A 16,798-nucleotide genomic window follows, 5' to 3' on the forward strand; every position below is an offset into this window, starting at 1 on the left:
AGTCTCCCAGCACAGGTTCTTATCCAGTCTGGAAATAGGGTCTGATTGAGTCTAAAGCTCTCCTGTGATCTGGTCTGGGTCATATCTCATTTGGAAGTCTTATAATACACTTGATCAGTTTGGGACTAGCTTTATGATAGTCTTCAGGATTGGAATAATTCTGGGGATACCTTGCACTGTCTTAGGTTAGGCTACCTTGAAGCCAGCCTGACCCAAAATGATTTCTCTACTTCCTGGGATCTTTCCAAAACAAAACACAGGACCTCTACCTCCTGAACGTACAGACTTGAAACCTCTGACGCAGTGAGGCAAGCAGTAATAGGTGGGATGTTATCCTGATAGAATTTAGCCCTTAGGAGCCTACAGGGAGTTGAAGGGAAGATTTTAATGTAATACTGAATTCTTGGTTTATGAGAGGATTAACCAGTGGTTCTTTCTTCAGCTACCTCTTTTTGCCAGTGTTTTAGGGTAGAGTGCTATGTGCTAGAATTTACTCAGCTACTAGTTGGGAGTGTTCCTAAGACCCTTGTTTACAAGATTGAAAAGTCAAATGGGGGAGGGGTATAGAATAAAGGGACTTCACTGATTATGTCTTCTACATGCAGAAGCTACGATAGCCGTAACAAGCATGAGATCATCCGCTGCTTGAAAGCTTTTATGAACAACAAGGTGAGATATTTCCCATTCTCATTCAACCCCCATCGTGACCGCTGTTTTTTCTCTTCTGTTGGCAAACTCAAAAAAAGACCTAGGAATATGAGGTTCAAGGCTTCTAGCTTTCCCTTTTAGTATCGTAACTTTTTGATCGCCACATACACATACTTTTATGGATCTTTTCCCTCAGTTGTAATGTCTGTTTCAGAGGATAGGCTTAATTTTCTTTTTCTGTTTATACTTTCTTTTGCTAATTCTTAAATTTCCTGACCTGTAGTTATTATTTTTGGAAGGTTTACTTTATTTTCGTCTTATTTGTTGTTGTTTTTTCCCCAGTCTATTCCTACTGTACAATCTTTTCTTCCTTCCTTCCTTCCTTCTTTCTTTTTCTTTCTCTTTCTCTTTCTCTCTCTCTGTCTTTCTCTTTCTCTTTTTCTTTTTCTTTTTTTGTCTGTTTAGTATTTCAACTTAGGGAACCTACAGTTATTTGTTCCTGAGTGCAAATCTGTCTTCCTCACTGTTTAATTTTGTTATAATTATTCCACTGGCTTAGGGGGAGCATTGAAAAGAAACATAAGAATCAAAGTTTTTATTCTTGGAAGACATAGAATTCTGTTGTGTCTGCTAGAAAATTATTTTGCTATGCTCATTTCTGTTTAGCTATATTGGAAAAAGTGTTCTACCCTATATTAGTTTGCTAGGGTTGCTATAACAAAGTACTACAAACTGGGTGTCTTAAACAACAGAAGCTCATTTATCTCACAGTTCTAGAGGCGATAAGTCCAAGATAAGGTGTTGATAGGTTTGGTTCCTTCTGAAGGCTGTGAGAGAGGGTATGTCCCATGCCTCTCTCCTAGCTTCTGGTGTCTTGCTGGCAATCTTTGACATTCCTTGGCTTGTAGATGCATCACTCCAATCTCTGCTTTTGTGTTCACATGGCGTTCTCCCTGTGTGCACGTCTGTGTCCAAATTTCCCCTTTTTATGAAGATAACCGTTATATGGGATTAAGAGCCCACCCTACTCTAGTCTGACCTCATGGTAATCTAATTACACCTGCCAATGACAGTATTTCCAAATAAGGTTACGTTCTGAGGTAATGGGGGTTAGGACTTGAACATACGAATTTTGGGAGGAACACCATTCAATCCATAAGAACCCGTAAACTTGTCCTTGGTTAGATGCTCTCATTTTTAAGCCTCCCTTTTCTCTTTTTGTCCTACCAGTTTGGAATCAAGACCATGTTGGAGACAGAAGAAGGAATTCTGCTGCTGGTCAGAGCCATGGATCCTGCTGTCCCCAACATGATGATTGATGCAGCTAAGCTGCTTTCTGCTCTTTGTATCCTACCACAGCCAGAAGACATGTATGTGACTGGAATTATTTCTCTTCTCTATTTTTTTTTATCGTCTTCCTTAGTCTAGAGGAATATTAAGTTGCTTGGGTGTCCACTTAGTCTTAAATACTAGGTAAGACTATATTTCTTACATGAACACTGTGTATCTTAATATTTAAGAAAGATTGTTAAGAGATGGAAGCTGTTCTGCATGTACCACTGGTTATCAAAGGTACAGCAGGATCTCCTAGATCTCCATTAATGTCTGTATTGTCTAGGACAAGGGTTTCTTTTTACATTTTTTTAAAATTCAGAAGTAACACAACATTATTTTTAAAATTCAAACAACATAGAAGTATATGAAGTACAATTTAACAACGTCATCCCTTTGGCAAACCCTATTCTGCAGAGGTAACCACTGTTAATGGTGTGGTACAGTCTCACAGATCATTTTCTAGCACAGACAAATACTTACTAAATTCTAACACACCTGCCACTCCAAAAGATGGTTTCTTAGAATTAAGGAAAGATGGCTTATGCCTATAAAACCAATCTCATGTATAGGATAGATTTTTTTTTTGTGGAGGGGTTTGGTTTAACAAAAGCTAAATCATACCACCATTCTTTTCAGCTTAACAGTAGCTCTTGGACATTCTTCTCTGGCAGTACTTCTAGATCTATCTTATTATCTTTAGTGGCTGTTTAGCATTTCATACGCTGTATGTCCCATAATTTAATGATTCCTTCATTGCTAGACTTTTAGGTAGAATTTTTTTTTAGCACATTCTGACCCCTGCTCCAGATGATAAAAAATTTTATTATTAATTCTTGTGCATATATTCTTTGTACATATATTATTTCATATTTATGTGTTTATGTTGGATAGATTTTCTAGAAGTAGGCCAATGTTATGTGCATTAAAAAATTGGTACTGTTAAATGCCCCTCCAAAAGTTGTACCAATTTATATGCCATAGAACATGGGGTCTTAATTTGGTAAATATAGGTAGGAGTCTGGGGCGGATTTTAGGGAGTGCATTTTTCTGAAGAGATGGTCCTTAGTTTCCTGTTGATCTGGCCTCTGCCTTAGGTGATGAGAAGAATAATGTGAGAAATCCAGAACATTGATAATGTCTGTTTCCTAACTGATCTGTGCCTCTGTATAATATACCTGTTGTGTACCTGTCTGTGTCAGAGCACCTGACCAGTTCTCTCCCTTTCCTTACTCTCTGGCAGGAATGAAAGAGTTTTGGAGGCGATGACAGAAAGAGCTGAAATGGATGAGGTGGAACGTTTTCAGCCACTGCTGGATGGATTAAAAAGTGGGACCTCCATTGCTCTCAAGGCATGTATACCTATGAAACTTGGCCCAAAAGTAGAATTCAAGATAGAAAGACTTAAGTTCATTTGACCTTTTAAGAGAACACGTGGAGTGGTTACCAATGATATGTATTTCAAAGTTCTTTCTGAAGGGAAAATGATTACCCTTCTCTCCAAGAAGGCAGAGAAAGAACTGTTTTCCTCATTATGAGATGGAAAAAAAGGCATGGTATTTATTTACAAGCTAGAAAAATCAAGGCCTAGGACAAATTATACCATAGAATCCCTGGAATACTTTAGACCTCTGAGCTCTCCAGACCTGTGTTTAAACCAAGTTGTATTGCTATATATAAGGAAGTCATTCTTGTAGTTTTTGTACTGAATCTTCTAGGTTATATTTGGGGGCCTCAGAATGCATGTAAAGAGAATGGAATCTTGATCTCTAGGAGTTAGCATTGACACAGCTGCTGAATTTTCTTATTTTAGGTGGGATGCCTACAGCTGATCAACGCTCTCATCACACCAGCTGAAGAACTTGACTTCCGAGTTCACATCCGAAGCGAACTGATGCGCTTGGGGCTGCATCAAGTGTTGCAGGTGAGATGCAACACTTCATTAGAAAGGCTGGGCTGGTTCCTTCCTGCTCTTATAACCCCATCATCCCTGGGATGACTTTGGTTTTCAGTTTAAAAACCAGGTTGAGGGAGTGCCCTGGTGGTCTAGTGGTTAGGATTCAGCACTTTCACTGCCGTGGGCCCGGTTCAACTCCTGGTTGGGGAACTGAGATCCCGCAAGCCATGCGGCACGCCAAAATTTTAAAAATTAAAAAAAAAAAAAAAAAAAACAGGTTGAAATGTTTGGGGTTTTAACCAGCATAGGACACTTTTGGGTTCCCTGGCCTATACTTTTGCTGTTGACAGGACCTTCGAGAGATTGAAAATGATGATATGAGAGTGCAACTAAATGTGTTTGATGAACAAGGAGAAGAAGATTCCTATGACCTGAAGGGACGGCTGGATGACATTCGAATGGAGATGGAATATCCTTTTACTGACTGTGTTGAAGACACAAGACATTCAGTTGCATTCAGTTGTAGATCCCTGTAAGGAATGGTGTGGAGTTGATGACTTACACTAGGGCATTAGCCCTGTCTTCTTTGTAGATTAGGCAGGTGCCTTTTGATTGCCATTGGATATATTTACCTCAGTGTGGACCAGAGAAGTTGGGAAAGGTGATCTGAGGGTTGCTCAACATGGAAGCAGCCATCAAAATTAGTATAGACCTCCTAGAACATGATAGCTTAGCTTATTAAGATGTAGAGCTGGTTTTTGGAGAACACAGACAAGTCAGGGAGTGAGGTTGTAATTTGCTCTCTTCTATGTGTCCATGAGACGGACAGGGGGAGTAATTTGGTTACCTATTGATACTTGCCCCAAGTGCCTTTAAGGCAGTTACCTTTTTGTGTCTGTCTACTGCTCGATTTTCAAGCCAAGTACTAGGAGTTTTCTATCTCTGTGTATAGTACCCCCTGACTCACTGGACCCCTGGCCAAAGAAAGTTTATAGAGCTTAAAGTTTAGGGCAGGGTTTACAGGAGGAACAGCTGTTAGAATAGAAGTGCCATCTTGCTACTTCTCCCGAGAGTTGGGCAAGCTACCTGTCAAACATAGTTTCTAAATATATGCTTTCCTTAGCCTCTTCTCCTTTTCCACTGATTTAAATGAAGTCTTCCAGATTCTCTTAAACACAGTGAAGGATTCAAAGGCAGAGCAACACTTCCTGTCCGTCCTGCAGCACCTACTCTTAGTCCGAAATGACTATGAGGCCAGGTAAGATGGTACACCTGTGGAAAGTTTTGAATTTGAGCCTAAGTGGAGAGTGCAAAATTCTTAAATTCAAAGATTGTCTGTAGAGAGGAAAGGAAAAGACAAAGACATGGATTAGAGTTCATTTTTAGTTTCAGACATAAAGGGAGTTGCCAGTTGTCCCTTTAATCCAACTGAAAGGCATCTCTATGGAAGAGATGAGAGTGTATAAGGTGAACTGCCTCCCTCTTTTGGAATGGGGTGGTGAGGTGGAGTAAAGATGATAGCAAAGGAAGGCAGCAATTTAAAGTTCATTCATGTTGGAACATGAGATTCAAGCAGTAGAGTAGAGATTCAGCAATAGTACTATCCATCACAGGCAGGATCAAGCTCAAATTTTAGATGGAACAGGATTTGCACTCGGAGGCAGATGGCAAGAAGTTTTGACTATCTGAAGTAGATGGGGTAGCTGATGTGGAAGAGGGGGATTTCTTAGCATGGCAGCAATACTCTGTTAATTTTATGAAAAGGTCTTTTCCAGAACATTTATCCTCAGGTCCTTCTGCTGTCAAAGCAGTTACCTTTCTTGATCCTGAATACCAAAATTATATTTTGGTTTTCCTTTAATAACCTTATTTTGTTTCTTCTGTAGACCACAGTACTATAAGTTGATTGAAGAATGTATTTCTCAGATAGTTCTGCACAAGAATGGGGCTGATCCTGACTTCAAGTGCCGGCACCTCCAGATTGATATTGAGGGATTGATTGGTAAGCATATTTGCCTGTCTGGTTCCATAAAACATCTCTTCTAGCTTTCATTTTGCATCTTTCTTTCAGTGAAAATTTCAGAGAAGATACTTTTCTAGCCCCCGGTATTTCCATTTTCACCCTTTCTTAGGTGATATAACCAATATATGTGCTAGGAATATACAGGCCTTTAGTTTATTTCTACATAATTCTAAAAATTTATCCTGTCTCATACACCACCCCACCTTTTGAAGGGACTTCAGCTATTGTCTGCTACTCCTGCTGGTCCCAGAGATTCATAAATATTACTTGTAGGCGTTCTCTGTGCCACCCAGCATGGTGGCCTTACTGCATAATAGGCACTCAGAAATTATATGTTGAACTTAACTGAAAGTTCCATTTCTTTGTCTAGTACAGAACATTAAGAAGGATAAGAAAAATAAACAAAAAGAACAAAGACTGCCCTTTGGTTATGTGGAAGGGCTTAGGCAGTGAGAGGGGAAGACGAGAATTGGGAACTTGACTTTCTGACTGTTGGCCTTCTTTTTAGATCAAATGATTGATAAAACAAAGGTGGAGAAATCTGAAGCCAAAGCTACAGAGCTGGAAAAAAAGGTATGTATGAGAGATCAAAAATAATTGGAGTATATCTTTCTTTGTCTAAGGATTTTGATTTTTCTGACATGTGAAACAATTACCTGTGATATATTCAGTGTTCAGCACACAATAGCAGTTCCTAGGGGAAACCTTTCTGGTTTAGGTTACTCAGTGGAGAAAGTGGTATGGATGTGATCATGAGGAGCTAGTCAGTCGTGAGTTTGCACAGTTCTTGGGCCCCTGAGCAGGAGGAAAGACAGGTGACACTCTCATATAACATTGACAGCACTCGAGTTTGCTTGGTGTCTCAGGCCTTTTATCCATAGAACAATAGGAACTGGAATATGTCTGAATTCTCTTTTTCTCTTTGATTAAAGACTCCTATTGTTGATAGGTTTTTGATCCATGAGACTACTGGGATTGTGCACCTTAGCTGTCCTGGTTAAATGTCTTTAAAATCTTAGTTGTTGCTGTTTTTTAAAATAACTCAAAGTATAGATAGACTATGGAAATAATCCCTGGCTTCCCACTCCTTTAACCTTGATTTTAAGGTCGAAATCATGGTGGCCTTTTTTCCAGGCATCCCTTGGGTCTGTGAGCTCAACAGATCAAGGATTAGCACAAAACAGTAAATTATGGGGAATAACACCTGGGCTTTGCTGAGATGGGGAGCTTACCAGGAGCCTGATTTCTTTCTCCTCTAGCTGGACTCAGAGTTAACAGCCCGACATGAGCTACAGGTGGAAATGAAAAAGATGGAAAGTGACTTTGAGCAGAAGCTCCAGGATCTTCAGGGAGAAAAGGATGCATTGGATTCTGAAAAGGAAAAAATTGCCACAGAGAAACAGAACCTGGAAGCAGAAGTGTCTCAGCTCACAGGAGAGGTAATATCTGAACAGGGAAGGCAGAGTGACCTGTAACTGCCATCAGCAGCCTCAGGGTGAGCTTGTGTTGGAGCAGGACTCTGTCATCTTACTCCCAGGGAGGGTTCAGATACTAATAGGTAATCTACTTAGATGGCGCATATTTTTAAAATCATAAGCTGTTTTGTTTTGGGAGTAAGTAATACATAAGATAGAAAATTTGGAAAATACAGAACAACACAAAGAATAAATGAGTCACAGTACTACCCAGAAATAAAGATAATAGCCTTCTAATAAACTTAGGAGTAAATACTAAATACACTGTTCTCATATTTGCTATTTTTCTCTTATTTTAGTCATCTCTGGACAGATTTATGCCCACACACTCTCTCTGCAGTTATAGATATTTATATGATCTGTGATACTTGATAACTTGATCACCTATGTGGTTATATAATTACCTGTATAGCACATATGTTAATTATGTACCTAGAATATTTGATTTACTTGATCATTGCATTTTCTTTCTTTTTTTAAAAATTAATTAATTAATTAATTAATTAATTACTTTTATTTTTGGCTGCGTTGGGTCTTTGTTGCTGCGCTGGGCTTTCTCTAGTTGCGGTGAGCGGGGGCTACTCTTCGTTGCTGTGTGCAGGCTTCTCATTGCGGTGGCTTCTCTTGTTGCGGAGCATGGGCTCTAGGCACGTGGGCTTCAGTAGTTGCAGCATGCAGGCTCAGTAGTTGTGGCTCGCAGGCTCTAGAGCTCAGGCTCTGTAGTTGTGGTGCACAGGCTTAGTTGCTCCGCGGCATGTGGGATCTTCCCAGACCAGGGATTGAACCCGTGTCCCTGCGTTGGCAGGCAGATTCTTAACCACTGCGCTACCAGGGAAGTCCTGATCTTTGCATTTTCTAATCAAAGAGAGAGTTTAACATAACTTTGAAGTTGCCTTTTTAATGCAGAGCATACTGAACTAGGAACATGAAGACCTGAATTCTAGTTTTGTCTCTGTCACTAAATAGCTATGTGACTTCAGGTGGAGCCTTTCAACTGTCTGACTCCTTTCACTCCCTTCATGTGTAAAATGAGAAGTTTGGATTAAGTAATTTCTTAGGTCCTTTCCAGCCCCAGTGGTCCCTGAAGTGGAGTGAGAAGTACTCCCATTGGTGTTATTTCTGTAGGTTGCCAAGCTGTCCAAGGAACTGGAAGATGCCAAGAAAGAAGTGGCTTCACTCTCCACTGCAGTTACTGCTTTAGCCCCTCCTAACAGTGCTACTTTTCCCCCTGCCCCTCCTTTACCTGGTGACTCTGAACCTGTCATTCCCCCCTCACCCCCTTTACCAGGAGAGGTTAGCATAGCCTCCACACCCCCTCTTCCTGGGGGTGGGGCCATTCCTCCTCCACCACCTCCTCCTCCTCCTCTGCCTGGGGGTGCCTACATCCCCCCACCCCCTCCTCTGCCTGGGGGTGCCTGCATCCCCCCACCTCCCCCTTTGCCTGGGGGTGCCTATATCCCCCCACCCCCTCCTCTGCCTGGGGGTGCCTACATCCCCCCACCCCCTCCTCTGCCTGGGGGTGCCTGCATCCCCCCACCTCCCCCTTTGCCTGGGGGTGCCTGCATCCCCCCACCTCCCCCTTTGCCTGGGGGTGCCTGCGTCCCCCCACCCCCTCCTCTGCCTGGGGGTGCCTGCATCCCCCCACCTCCCCCTTTGCCTGGGGGTGTTGGCATCCCCCCACCTCCTCCTCCCTTGCCTGGAGGACCAGGAATGCTACCTCCCCCTCCCCCTCTTCCTGGTGGAATCCCTCCACCCCCTCCATTTCCTGGAGGCCCTGGTATTCCTCCACCTCTCCCTTTTGGAGTTCCTGCAGCCCCAGTTCTGCCATTTGGATTAACCCCAAAGAAACTTTACAAGCCAGAGGTACAGCTCCGGAGGCCAAACTGGTCCAAGGTGAGAATTTCTGTCCATCTCTTCATCTGTAGATTTTAAGAAACCACTTCAGTTTCCTACTTTGTGTTTTGTGCATGGTTTGGCTTCCCTTTCTTATGGCTCACATCTGTCTGTCTTCAAGTTCCACTCATGTATATGTTTATTCAGCAGATAATAGGCATATCCTATATGCTGGATATCACTTGGGAGAGTTCTTCGAGCCCTATACTCTGCTGCAAAACCTAAACTTATCCTTAAGTTAATGTTTTTGCCCTTTTCTCTGAGGATATGAGTGCCATGGGATACCACACAGTTTGATAATAGTCATTTCACCAATCTGCAAGGTACTGATAATTTTGCTGATCCAAAAATCATGGATTTATGAATACAACTCCCTACCACTCCCACCGCCCCCCCGCCACACCCCGGTAAATAAGTTACACAGGATATGTTTGCATGGCACAGTATGTGTTTGAGAGCGCTGTGATTCTGCATCAGCCTTTTGCTTCTGGAAACCAAGTTAAAATAAAGGAGCTTAGGAATTTGTTCATAAAATGAACAAATTTGGTACAGTTCGCCACCCTGATGGGAAGAGTGTAACGTAGAGCAAGGGAAGATGTGAAATAAAGCCTTAATGCTTCTAGAAGTAGAGGATTTGGGGTTAGAAGGAGGATAAGCAGCATAAGTGATTCTAGTTGTTGAATAATCACCAATAGACACATAACCTGGAATCATCATCTCCTGGTCCCACCACAAAGAGCATAGCTGTTCTCTGTGTCTCAGGTTAGTCTTATTCTAGTATGATGTTGACAGTAACCAGCCAGCTGCTTCCTTTGCATCTTAATCAGTTTTCTAGGATGGAAAGTACAGAGCTCAGTTTAGCAACTCTTAACACCTGCCTGTATCCACAGTTTGTCGCTGAGGACCTTTCCCAAGACTGCTTCTGGACAAAGGTGAAGGAGGACCGATTTGAGAACAATGAACTTTTCGCCAAACTTACCCTTACCTTTTCTGCCCAGACCAAGAGTGAGTCCTTTCCTCTTTCATGCAAAGGGCGAGTGTAGGACTTAGAACATTTGTTAAGGGGGTCTCCCATTTCTTTCCCTTCCCTGGGTGAGGGTTGAAGAGAGCTGGGAGTTCCTATTCAGAAGAAAATAAGCTGGTTTTGTATTCTGGGGATGCTGGAGTTGGCAAAGAGAACTGTTGCATGTACGTATTTTTCCCCCCAGTTTTTTTGCATGTAGGTATTTTACATGCATGTAGGTATTTTACACAAGTGTAACTTGTGGGGATATGAGATTAATGTGACAGAGCTCAGGCTGGGCTGAGAGTATCATTTTGATGATACTCTTGAATGGATTCTGGCACTGCCTTTAAGGTGCCATCTTTAGACCTACATATGTAATTGATAAGAGCTGAGCAGAGTCTTTAGTAGGTGAGGTGGCTGAACAACTGTCTTTGTATGATAACAAAGAACCATATGTGATCCCTTTTCTTTTTTCCATTTCTTTCCAATATTTGATGCTTTCTCCTTCCTGGCACTTTGCTCCTGCAGCTTCAAAAGGTAAGAATACAGAAGAGCCTTGTAGTTGGGTCTCTTGAATATTAGAGAAAAAAATGAAACAGATGTAAAGGGATTTCTCTTTAGAAAACTAAGACTAGAAATTGGGGATTGATTTCTCTTTTGCTAGTTTTTTTTTAAGAGTCCAGAAGGACCAGTAGCTCTGATGTTAGCTGACAGGGAAGAAAATTATTTTAAGCTGAAGCTACAGTATACTTGCTCTTTCTTTGGAAGGTGAGGGACAACTTAAATAATAATACTGTTACTTTACATTTGTGTCGTATTTTACAAATTTCAAAGTGCTTTAACATATTTTACCCTATTAGGACTGCAAAGAAACCTTATGAGATAGGTTGGGTGTATATTATCTCCATTCCATAGCTTACATAGCCTGATTAGTTAGGTAGCTTGCCCAAGGGTATAAGACCAGATCCAGGGGTCTTGACTTCTGGTCTGTCTTTTCATATAAATTCTTGCTTTTCTTCTTCACCTTCATATCTTCCCCTTTATCTTAGAAGAGCTGATCTATTTTGCCCTTTTCTTTCTTCACTTCCTAATTCTTGTGGTTTCGTGCTGTTTTGTGATGGGACACTTACAGTTATTTCCCAAGAGGGATGCAGTATTTGAAAGATATTGTCATGTACCTAATGACAGTTATAACCTAATAATCTTGTATTTCCATCTTCCAGCTTTTTTGTTTATTTTAGAGGTTTATTATGACCCTAGTGATGACAATTAAGTGCAACTTCAGAGCACTCCTTCCCTCCCCCTGCCAGTAAATAAGCATTTTTTAAAACAATTACTACTTTTTTCCTTAAGTGATCTGATGGGACTAGGCTGTACTTCATTCTAATAAGATACCTAACAGAGGGAGTTTTCTGGTGGCCTAGTGGTTAGGATTCGGTGCTTTCACTGCAGAGGCCCGGGTTTGATCCCTAGTCAGGGAATCATCCCGCATGCTGCATGGCATGACAGAGCCAAAATACAAAAAAAAAAAAAGAAACCTGTGCCTCTGGCAGCCCCTAGTTACGTGTATATATCTAGGAGTCAAAGATCACAGTGCTCAGGCCTGCCCTCTTGCCCTAGCATTCCAGGCAAAGTTGCCTTTTCCTCTAAGAGATATATCACCTTATGAACTGAAGTTCAGCTCGGAGAGTTACTTCTACCTGCTGTTAAAAATGCTGTGATAATGACCACTTATACTACTCTAGAATATCAACAAAGACTAGTTGACAATGAAAATCAAAATCAAATTTGCTAAATTTGTAAGTTCACAGAATGTATCCCTGTGTTGGCCTTTGGTGTCATTTCTTTCTGGTGGCTGCATTCTGAGTGCCACTGCAAACGTACACTGACTGGGTCCCTTTTCCTCCCTGCTCTGTCACCATCCTTCTTTTATCCTGTACATTTGTATTGCTGTTGATTGCAGTGGAGTTTTCTGCAGTTTAGTGGTTTGCCTTGGCATTATATTCCCACTGTGAATTGGTATATAGTGTGTGTGTGTGCGTGTGTGTGTGTGTGTATATATATATATTTTTTGGCTGCATTGGGTCTTCATTGCTGTGCAAGGGCTTTTCTCTCTAGTTGTGGCGAGTGGGAGCTACTCTTCATTGCGGTGCTTGGGCTTCTCATTGCGGTGGCTTCTCTTGTTGCGGAGCACGGGCTCTAGGCGTGCGGGCTTCAGTAGTTGTGGTTCGCGGGCTCTAGAGCGTAGGCTCAGTAGTTGTGGCACATGGGCTTAGTTGCTCCGCGGCATGTGGGATCTTCCCAGACCAGGGCTTGAACCCATGTCCCCTGCATTGGCAGGCAGATTCTTAACCACTGCGCCACCAGGGAAGTCCTGGTATGTAGTATTTTTTAAATACCTAAGCAAGACCTTATCTCATCGTTTGTTATTTTCAAGAGTGTAACCAAACTTTTTAATGTTCCTTTAGCCTTCAATTTCTGCCCTGGAAACTACTTTCTGTTCATTGATGATTCTAACTTCCTGACAGCTTTGGCTCCCCCCCACCCTCTTAAATTATTCTTAGAAATCTCTGTATCTTAATCTGAAAGGAATAAGTATGAATTAGTCAATTTAGTTTAGTTTAGTGTCAGTATTGATTTTCATGTAATAATAATCATCATTAGTAGTTTGCTGCTACTTTGACGAAGGACATTTCTAGCTAGTATTTAAATATCTTTAGTTAGGACTTTCAGGTGTTAAATTGGCACCCTGTCTTAATTTCCCAGTCTTTTTTTTTTTTTTTTAATTTTATTTATTTATTTATTTATGGCTGTGTTGGGTCTTCGTTTCTGTGCGAGGGCTTTCTCTAGTTGGGGCAAGTGGGGGCCACTCTTCATCGCGGTGCGCAGGCCTCTCGCTATTGCGGCCTCTCTTGTTGCAGAGCACAGGCTCCAGACGTGCAAGCTCAGTAATTGTGGCTCACAGGCCTAGTTGCTCCACGGCATGTGGGATCTTCCCAGACCAGGGCTCGAACCCGTGTCGCCTGCATTGGCAGGCAGATTCTCAACCGCTGCGCCACCAGAGAAGCCAATTTCCCAGTCTTTTTATTAGGAAGCACTAGAGAAGGTGTTCTTGAAAATTATTAAATCATGAACAATTTTCCAAACATCCTAAATCTTAATCATTTTAAGAAATTCCTGGGAGAGATTTCTTTTTCCTATCAAACAAGTACTCATGGTTTACCCAACTCTAACAGTTATCACATGCAGCGAAACCTTCCTGCTTGTCATCAACCACACTACATCTGTATGTTTCCAGTCATCTTCTCCCAAGAAACAAATGCTGCTCCCTTTAAAAATTATTTCTTCTTTGCATTTTCAGTGTTTTACTGACTTTAATGTTTGGTTTAATTTTTTCTTCTACATTTTCTTCCTTTCTTTTCCTTTGAGTTACTCTGCAAATCTATGGTGATGCAAGCAGTATTTGAATGTCAGGGCTTGTTCTAATGTGTATTTCTTGGTGACAGAATAGTTGCTTTGACATCGTGTACATGGGCATCAAGTAGCAGATGGAGGTGCTGCATGTGGACCCGGTGCCACAGTACCCACCGTGATCAGGGTAACTCCTCTGCTCTGCCTTTCCTGATGCAGTTTTGTTTTTGTTTTTGTTTTTGTTTTTGTTTTTGTTTTTACCTGATGCAGTTTTGAGCCTCCCTCTCTTGGTTGGCAGACTTAATACAGACTCCTCCCAAGTAGCCCCTTTCTTTCAATATGGCCCCCCAAAAACACTTTAGTAAAAAAGACTTTTTAGGCTTCTTAGAGTTTAGGTTTTTATCAGGTAAGGAATTTCAAGCTAGGGAAACTTCAGAGGTGAGGACTCAGAGGATCTAGAGCTCCTCAGTATGAAGGCAAGGTTTACTTTGCTTTTGGTGCTTTGAACATCTCTAGTATAACATTTCAGAATACCTTCATTCTTAATCCTTTTTTCAAGTAGATAACCGGTTTCAGTTACCAGGTCTCTCATTCATAGCCTTAATATTGATGGTATAATTAAATGATAGATAAATACTCATTGCCACTCTATAACTATTTCATCTTTCAGATGAAGTAGAGATATGGGTTAAATAATTTTTTCAAGGCCCTATAGTAAGTGCCAGCAGCAGGATTCAGACTCCAGACTGTGACTCCAAAGTCCTGCTGTAACCCCCTGCTTCCCAGATGTGTATGTCCCTGCCCTAAGAGCTTCTGAAAGCTTAGATCCAGACAGAAGCTTGAGGAAGGAGGTATGCTGGCTTCTGCTACCCCCTCATTCATTCTGTCACAAGTATTCTTGAATTGGAAGTGACTCTTATGAGTACAAAAAAGGAACAACATTAGATTAGGGAAAGTAAGATACCAGATATTTAGGGTTGAAGAAGAGGAGCCATGTTCTGATTACAGTATATTCAACTCTAGCAAAATTAATCCAGCTGGAGAAGCACGACATGCATATCTAGTACAGTAGACATCTTGCTTAGATGATTTCAGCCCAGTAGTTGCCAGTCTTGATGAGGAAGTTATCTGGACACAAGGTTTTCATAATATTGCATTGTTTCATCTCTCACTTGCTAAACACAACTCTCTGCTGTTTGTTAAGCATGGCTGTATCCCCCTTATATTTTAATGGTACCTGAAACCTCCCATATAATGATGGCTCCTCCAGGAATGAACGTCAAAGAAAACATCCGCCTTACTCTTGACATCTGCCTCCTGTAGTCAAAGGTCTCCAGCCACTGCTTCATTAAGGTTCAGGAAGATGTGTGCCTTTTACTAAGAAGAGCTAAGAGAGAGGAAGTGGTCCTCAAATTTATACTATAGATTCTTTTATGCATTTTTTCTCTCTTAAGGATTATTCTCTTGTTTCTAATCTCTTGACTTTCTGTAAATCAGGAATTTACTTAGTTGGTTTATTCCTTGACAGAGAATATTTTGAATTTTGATTTGATAGGCAATGCTGTAAAACTTCTAGTCCTTTTTCACTCTCATGCTTATGGTGATCAGCCAGGAGTCTTTTATCATGGTTTCTTTGTTGAATCTGCTTCTTGAATTCCTTGGGAACATGTTCAGTAGTTAAATTTTATTATTTTTCATCTTCTCCTAGGGAGTATTTTCATCACTGTGGTGGCCTCAGGTCATTATTTGTATGTACAAGATAACTAGTTTTTCATTCTGCTTTCCTTCTAACTCTTACTCTCTTTTGTTGATATCATGATCCCATTAAAAGTTTCACCTCTTAAAACATAGGGTGGTAAGTGATAACTGATGTCCTAATACAGTGATGTTTTTCTTTTTAGGTTTATTCCTTCCTTCCAAAAAAACTTCTGGACTTATAAGATCCATAAGCTAATCGTCCTTAGTAGGTGTGCGGCAGTGGACAATATATAGCGTTAGACCCTCTCCCTGTTAAAAGTATGAGATGCATTTCAGGAATTACGAGCATCAGAGCAGTTCTACAAGTGGTTAATAGCAGTAATGTTGAAAGAACTCTGGCTAAAAAGTAAGATCCTGGCAAAAAGCTGAGAATTTCATAAACAATAACAGTATTCTAATTAGGATTTGACTGTCGGCCCAGATTCCAAGGTTTGTGCTGTAGTTGCACAAGTCAGAACTATTGGTGACAAGCGGTAGGTTTACCTGTCTACTGCTGTCCCAGAACCTTCTTGCTTAAGGCTTCAGTCTGCAACAGGAGCCTGTGTTGGGGAAGCAATCCCATCTTTCCCAAAAGGGATCTAAGGGTCTTTTTCCTTTTCCCTGTGATCCTTTTCTGTCCACTAGGTAGCACCCGCCCAGTTGGATCTTTATCAGGAAACACCTTAGTGAATCTTTACAGCCTCTGCAACTTTAACCTCTAGAAATAAGATTTTTCTAAGAGCTCATCATGCTCCACCTTAGTCAGTGATTCTTTTGGCAGAAGGGTTTCTGTTTCATCAGTTCCCTACCGTTTCAGGTGTATAGGATTAGGACCAGAAGTGCTGTTCAAGTGAACATTTGTCTTTTAATTACTAACTTCTCTTGGATTTTGAGCTGGGTCAGACCGTTAGCTCAAAGCAGTTGGGAAGTTCTGTAATATCAGATAGTACACCCTTGTGATTTAAAAACATAAATCTACCTGTATCACCTGGGGTTATGAGGACCCCTGCATGTGGAATAAGTACCACACTTGCTCTGGGTTGTGATCGCCCATCATCAGTGGTGTAAAAGGAGAACCCAACTACCCCCTCACATATCCCTCTAAACTCCAAACCTTGCCATCACTATTTGCCTTGAACCCACTGGATCTAATATTGTGTCATTTATCTAGGTTTATGTCACTCACCACAGGAAGGCCCAGACTCCCAGGTTACCCTCATCTCCCATACTCGAATCCCCATAGGTTCTGTGTGTCTCCTATTCTGCCTCCTCCTCCCATCCCACCTGAGCTCTTGAAACCTGTCCACTGTGCCCTCTGGAATTCATGGTCCATTACTAACAAAATCTCCTGTATCATCGACTTCACTGTGTTGCTC

The 16,798-nt window shown here is 41.4% G+C and overlaps 2 protein-coding genes across 4 annotated transcripts in view; both read left to right on the plus strand.

Annotated features, from left to right (window-relative positions):
- LOC309657692 (protein diaphanous homolog 1-like) overlaps positions 1-10,311 on the plus strand; it is a gene marked incomplete at its 3' end in the record, with an annotated part of 42,381 nt that extends 32,070 nt beyond the window's left edge. The window contains exons 7-17 of the mRNA XM_082455516.1: positions 606-669; positions 1,879-2,018; positions 3,224-3,332; positions 3,794-3,904; positions 4,228-4,346; positions 5,019-5,135; positions 5,764-5,879; positions 6,409-6,473; positions 7,160-7,339; positions 8,501-9,268; positions 10,159-10,311. Of these exons, the coding sequence (XP_082311642.1) occupies positions 606-669; positions 1,879-2,018; positions 3,224-3,332; positions 3,794-3,904; positions 4,228-4,346; positions 5,019-5,135; positions 5,764-5,879; positions 6,409-6,473; positions 7,160-7,339; positions 8,501-9,268; positions 10,159-10,311 (1,942 nt within the window). The remainder of the gene's footprint in view (positions 1-605; positions 670-1,878; positions 2,019-3,223; positions 3,333-3,793; positions 3,905-4,227; positions 4,347-5,018; positions 5,136-5,763; positions 5,880-6,408; positions 6,474-7,159; positions 7,340-8,500; positions 9,269-10,158) is intronic.
- A 442-nt stretch (positions 10,312-10,753) lies between these two features.
- Positions 10,754-16,798, plus strand: part of LOC309657614 (protein diaphanous homolog 1-like) — a 54,772-nt gene continuing 48,727 nt past the window's right edge. The window contains exon 1 of one of the 3 annotated variants that reach the window (XM_082455312.1): positions 10,754-10,811. In XM_082455312.1, coding sequence (XP_082311438.1) covers positions 10,769-10,811 — 43 coding nt within the window. In that variant the 5' untranslated portion in view covers positions 10,754-10,768. Of the gene's footprint in view, positions 10,812-13,820; positions 13,873-15,749; positions 15,790-16,798 lie in introns of those variants that run through there. The other 2 variants (XM_082455313.1, XM_082455314.1) reach the window with 2 other exon arrangements.

The sequence above is a fragment of the Balaenoptera physalus genome, assembly GCF_965194825.1.
Source record: "Balaenoptera physalus genome assembly, chromosome: 3".
Lineage (NCBI taxonomy): Eukaryota > Metazoa > Chordata > Mammalia > Artiodactyla > Balaenopteridae > Balaenoptera > Balaenoptera physalus.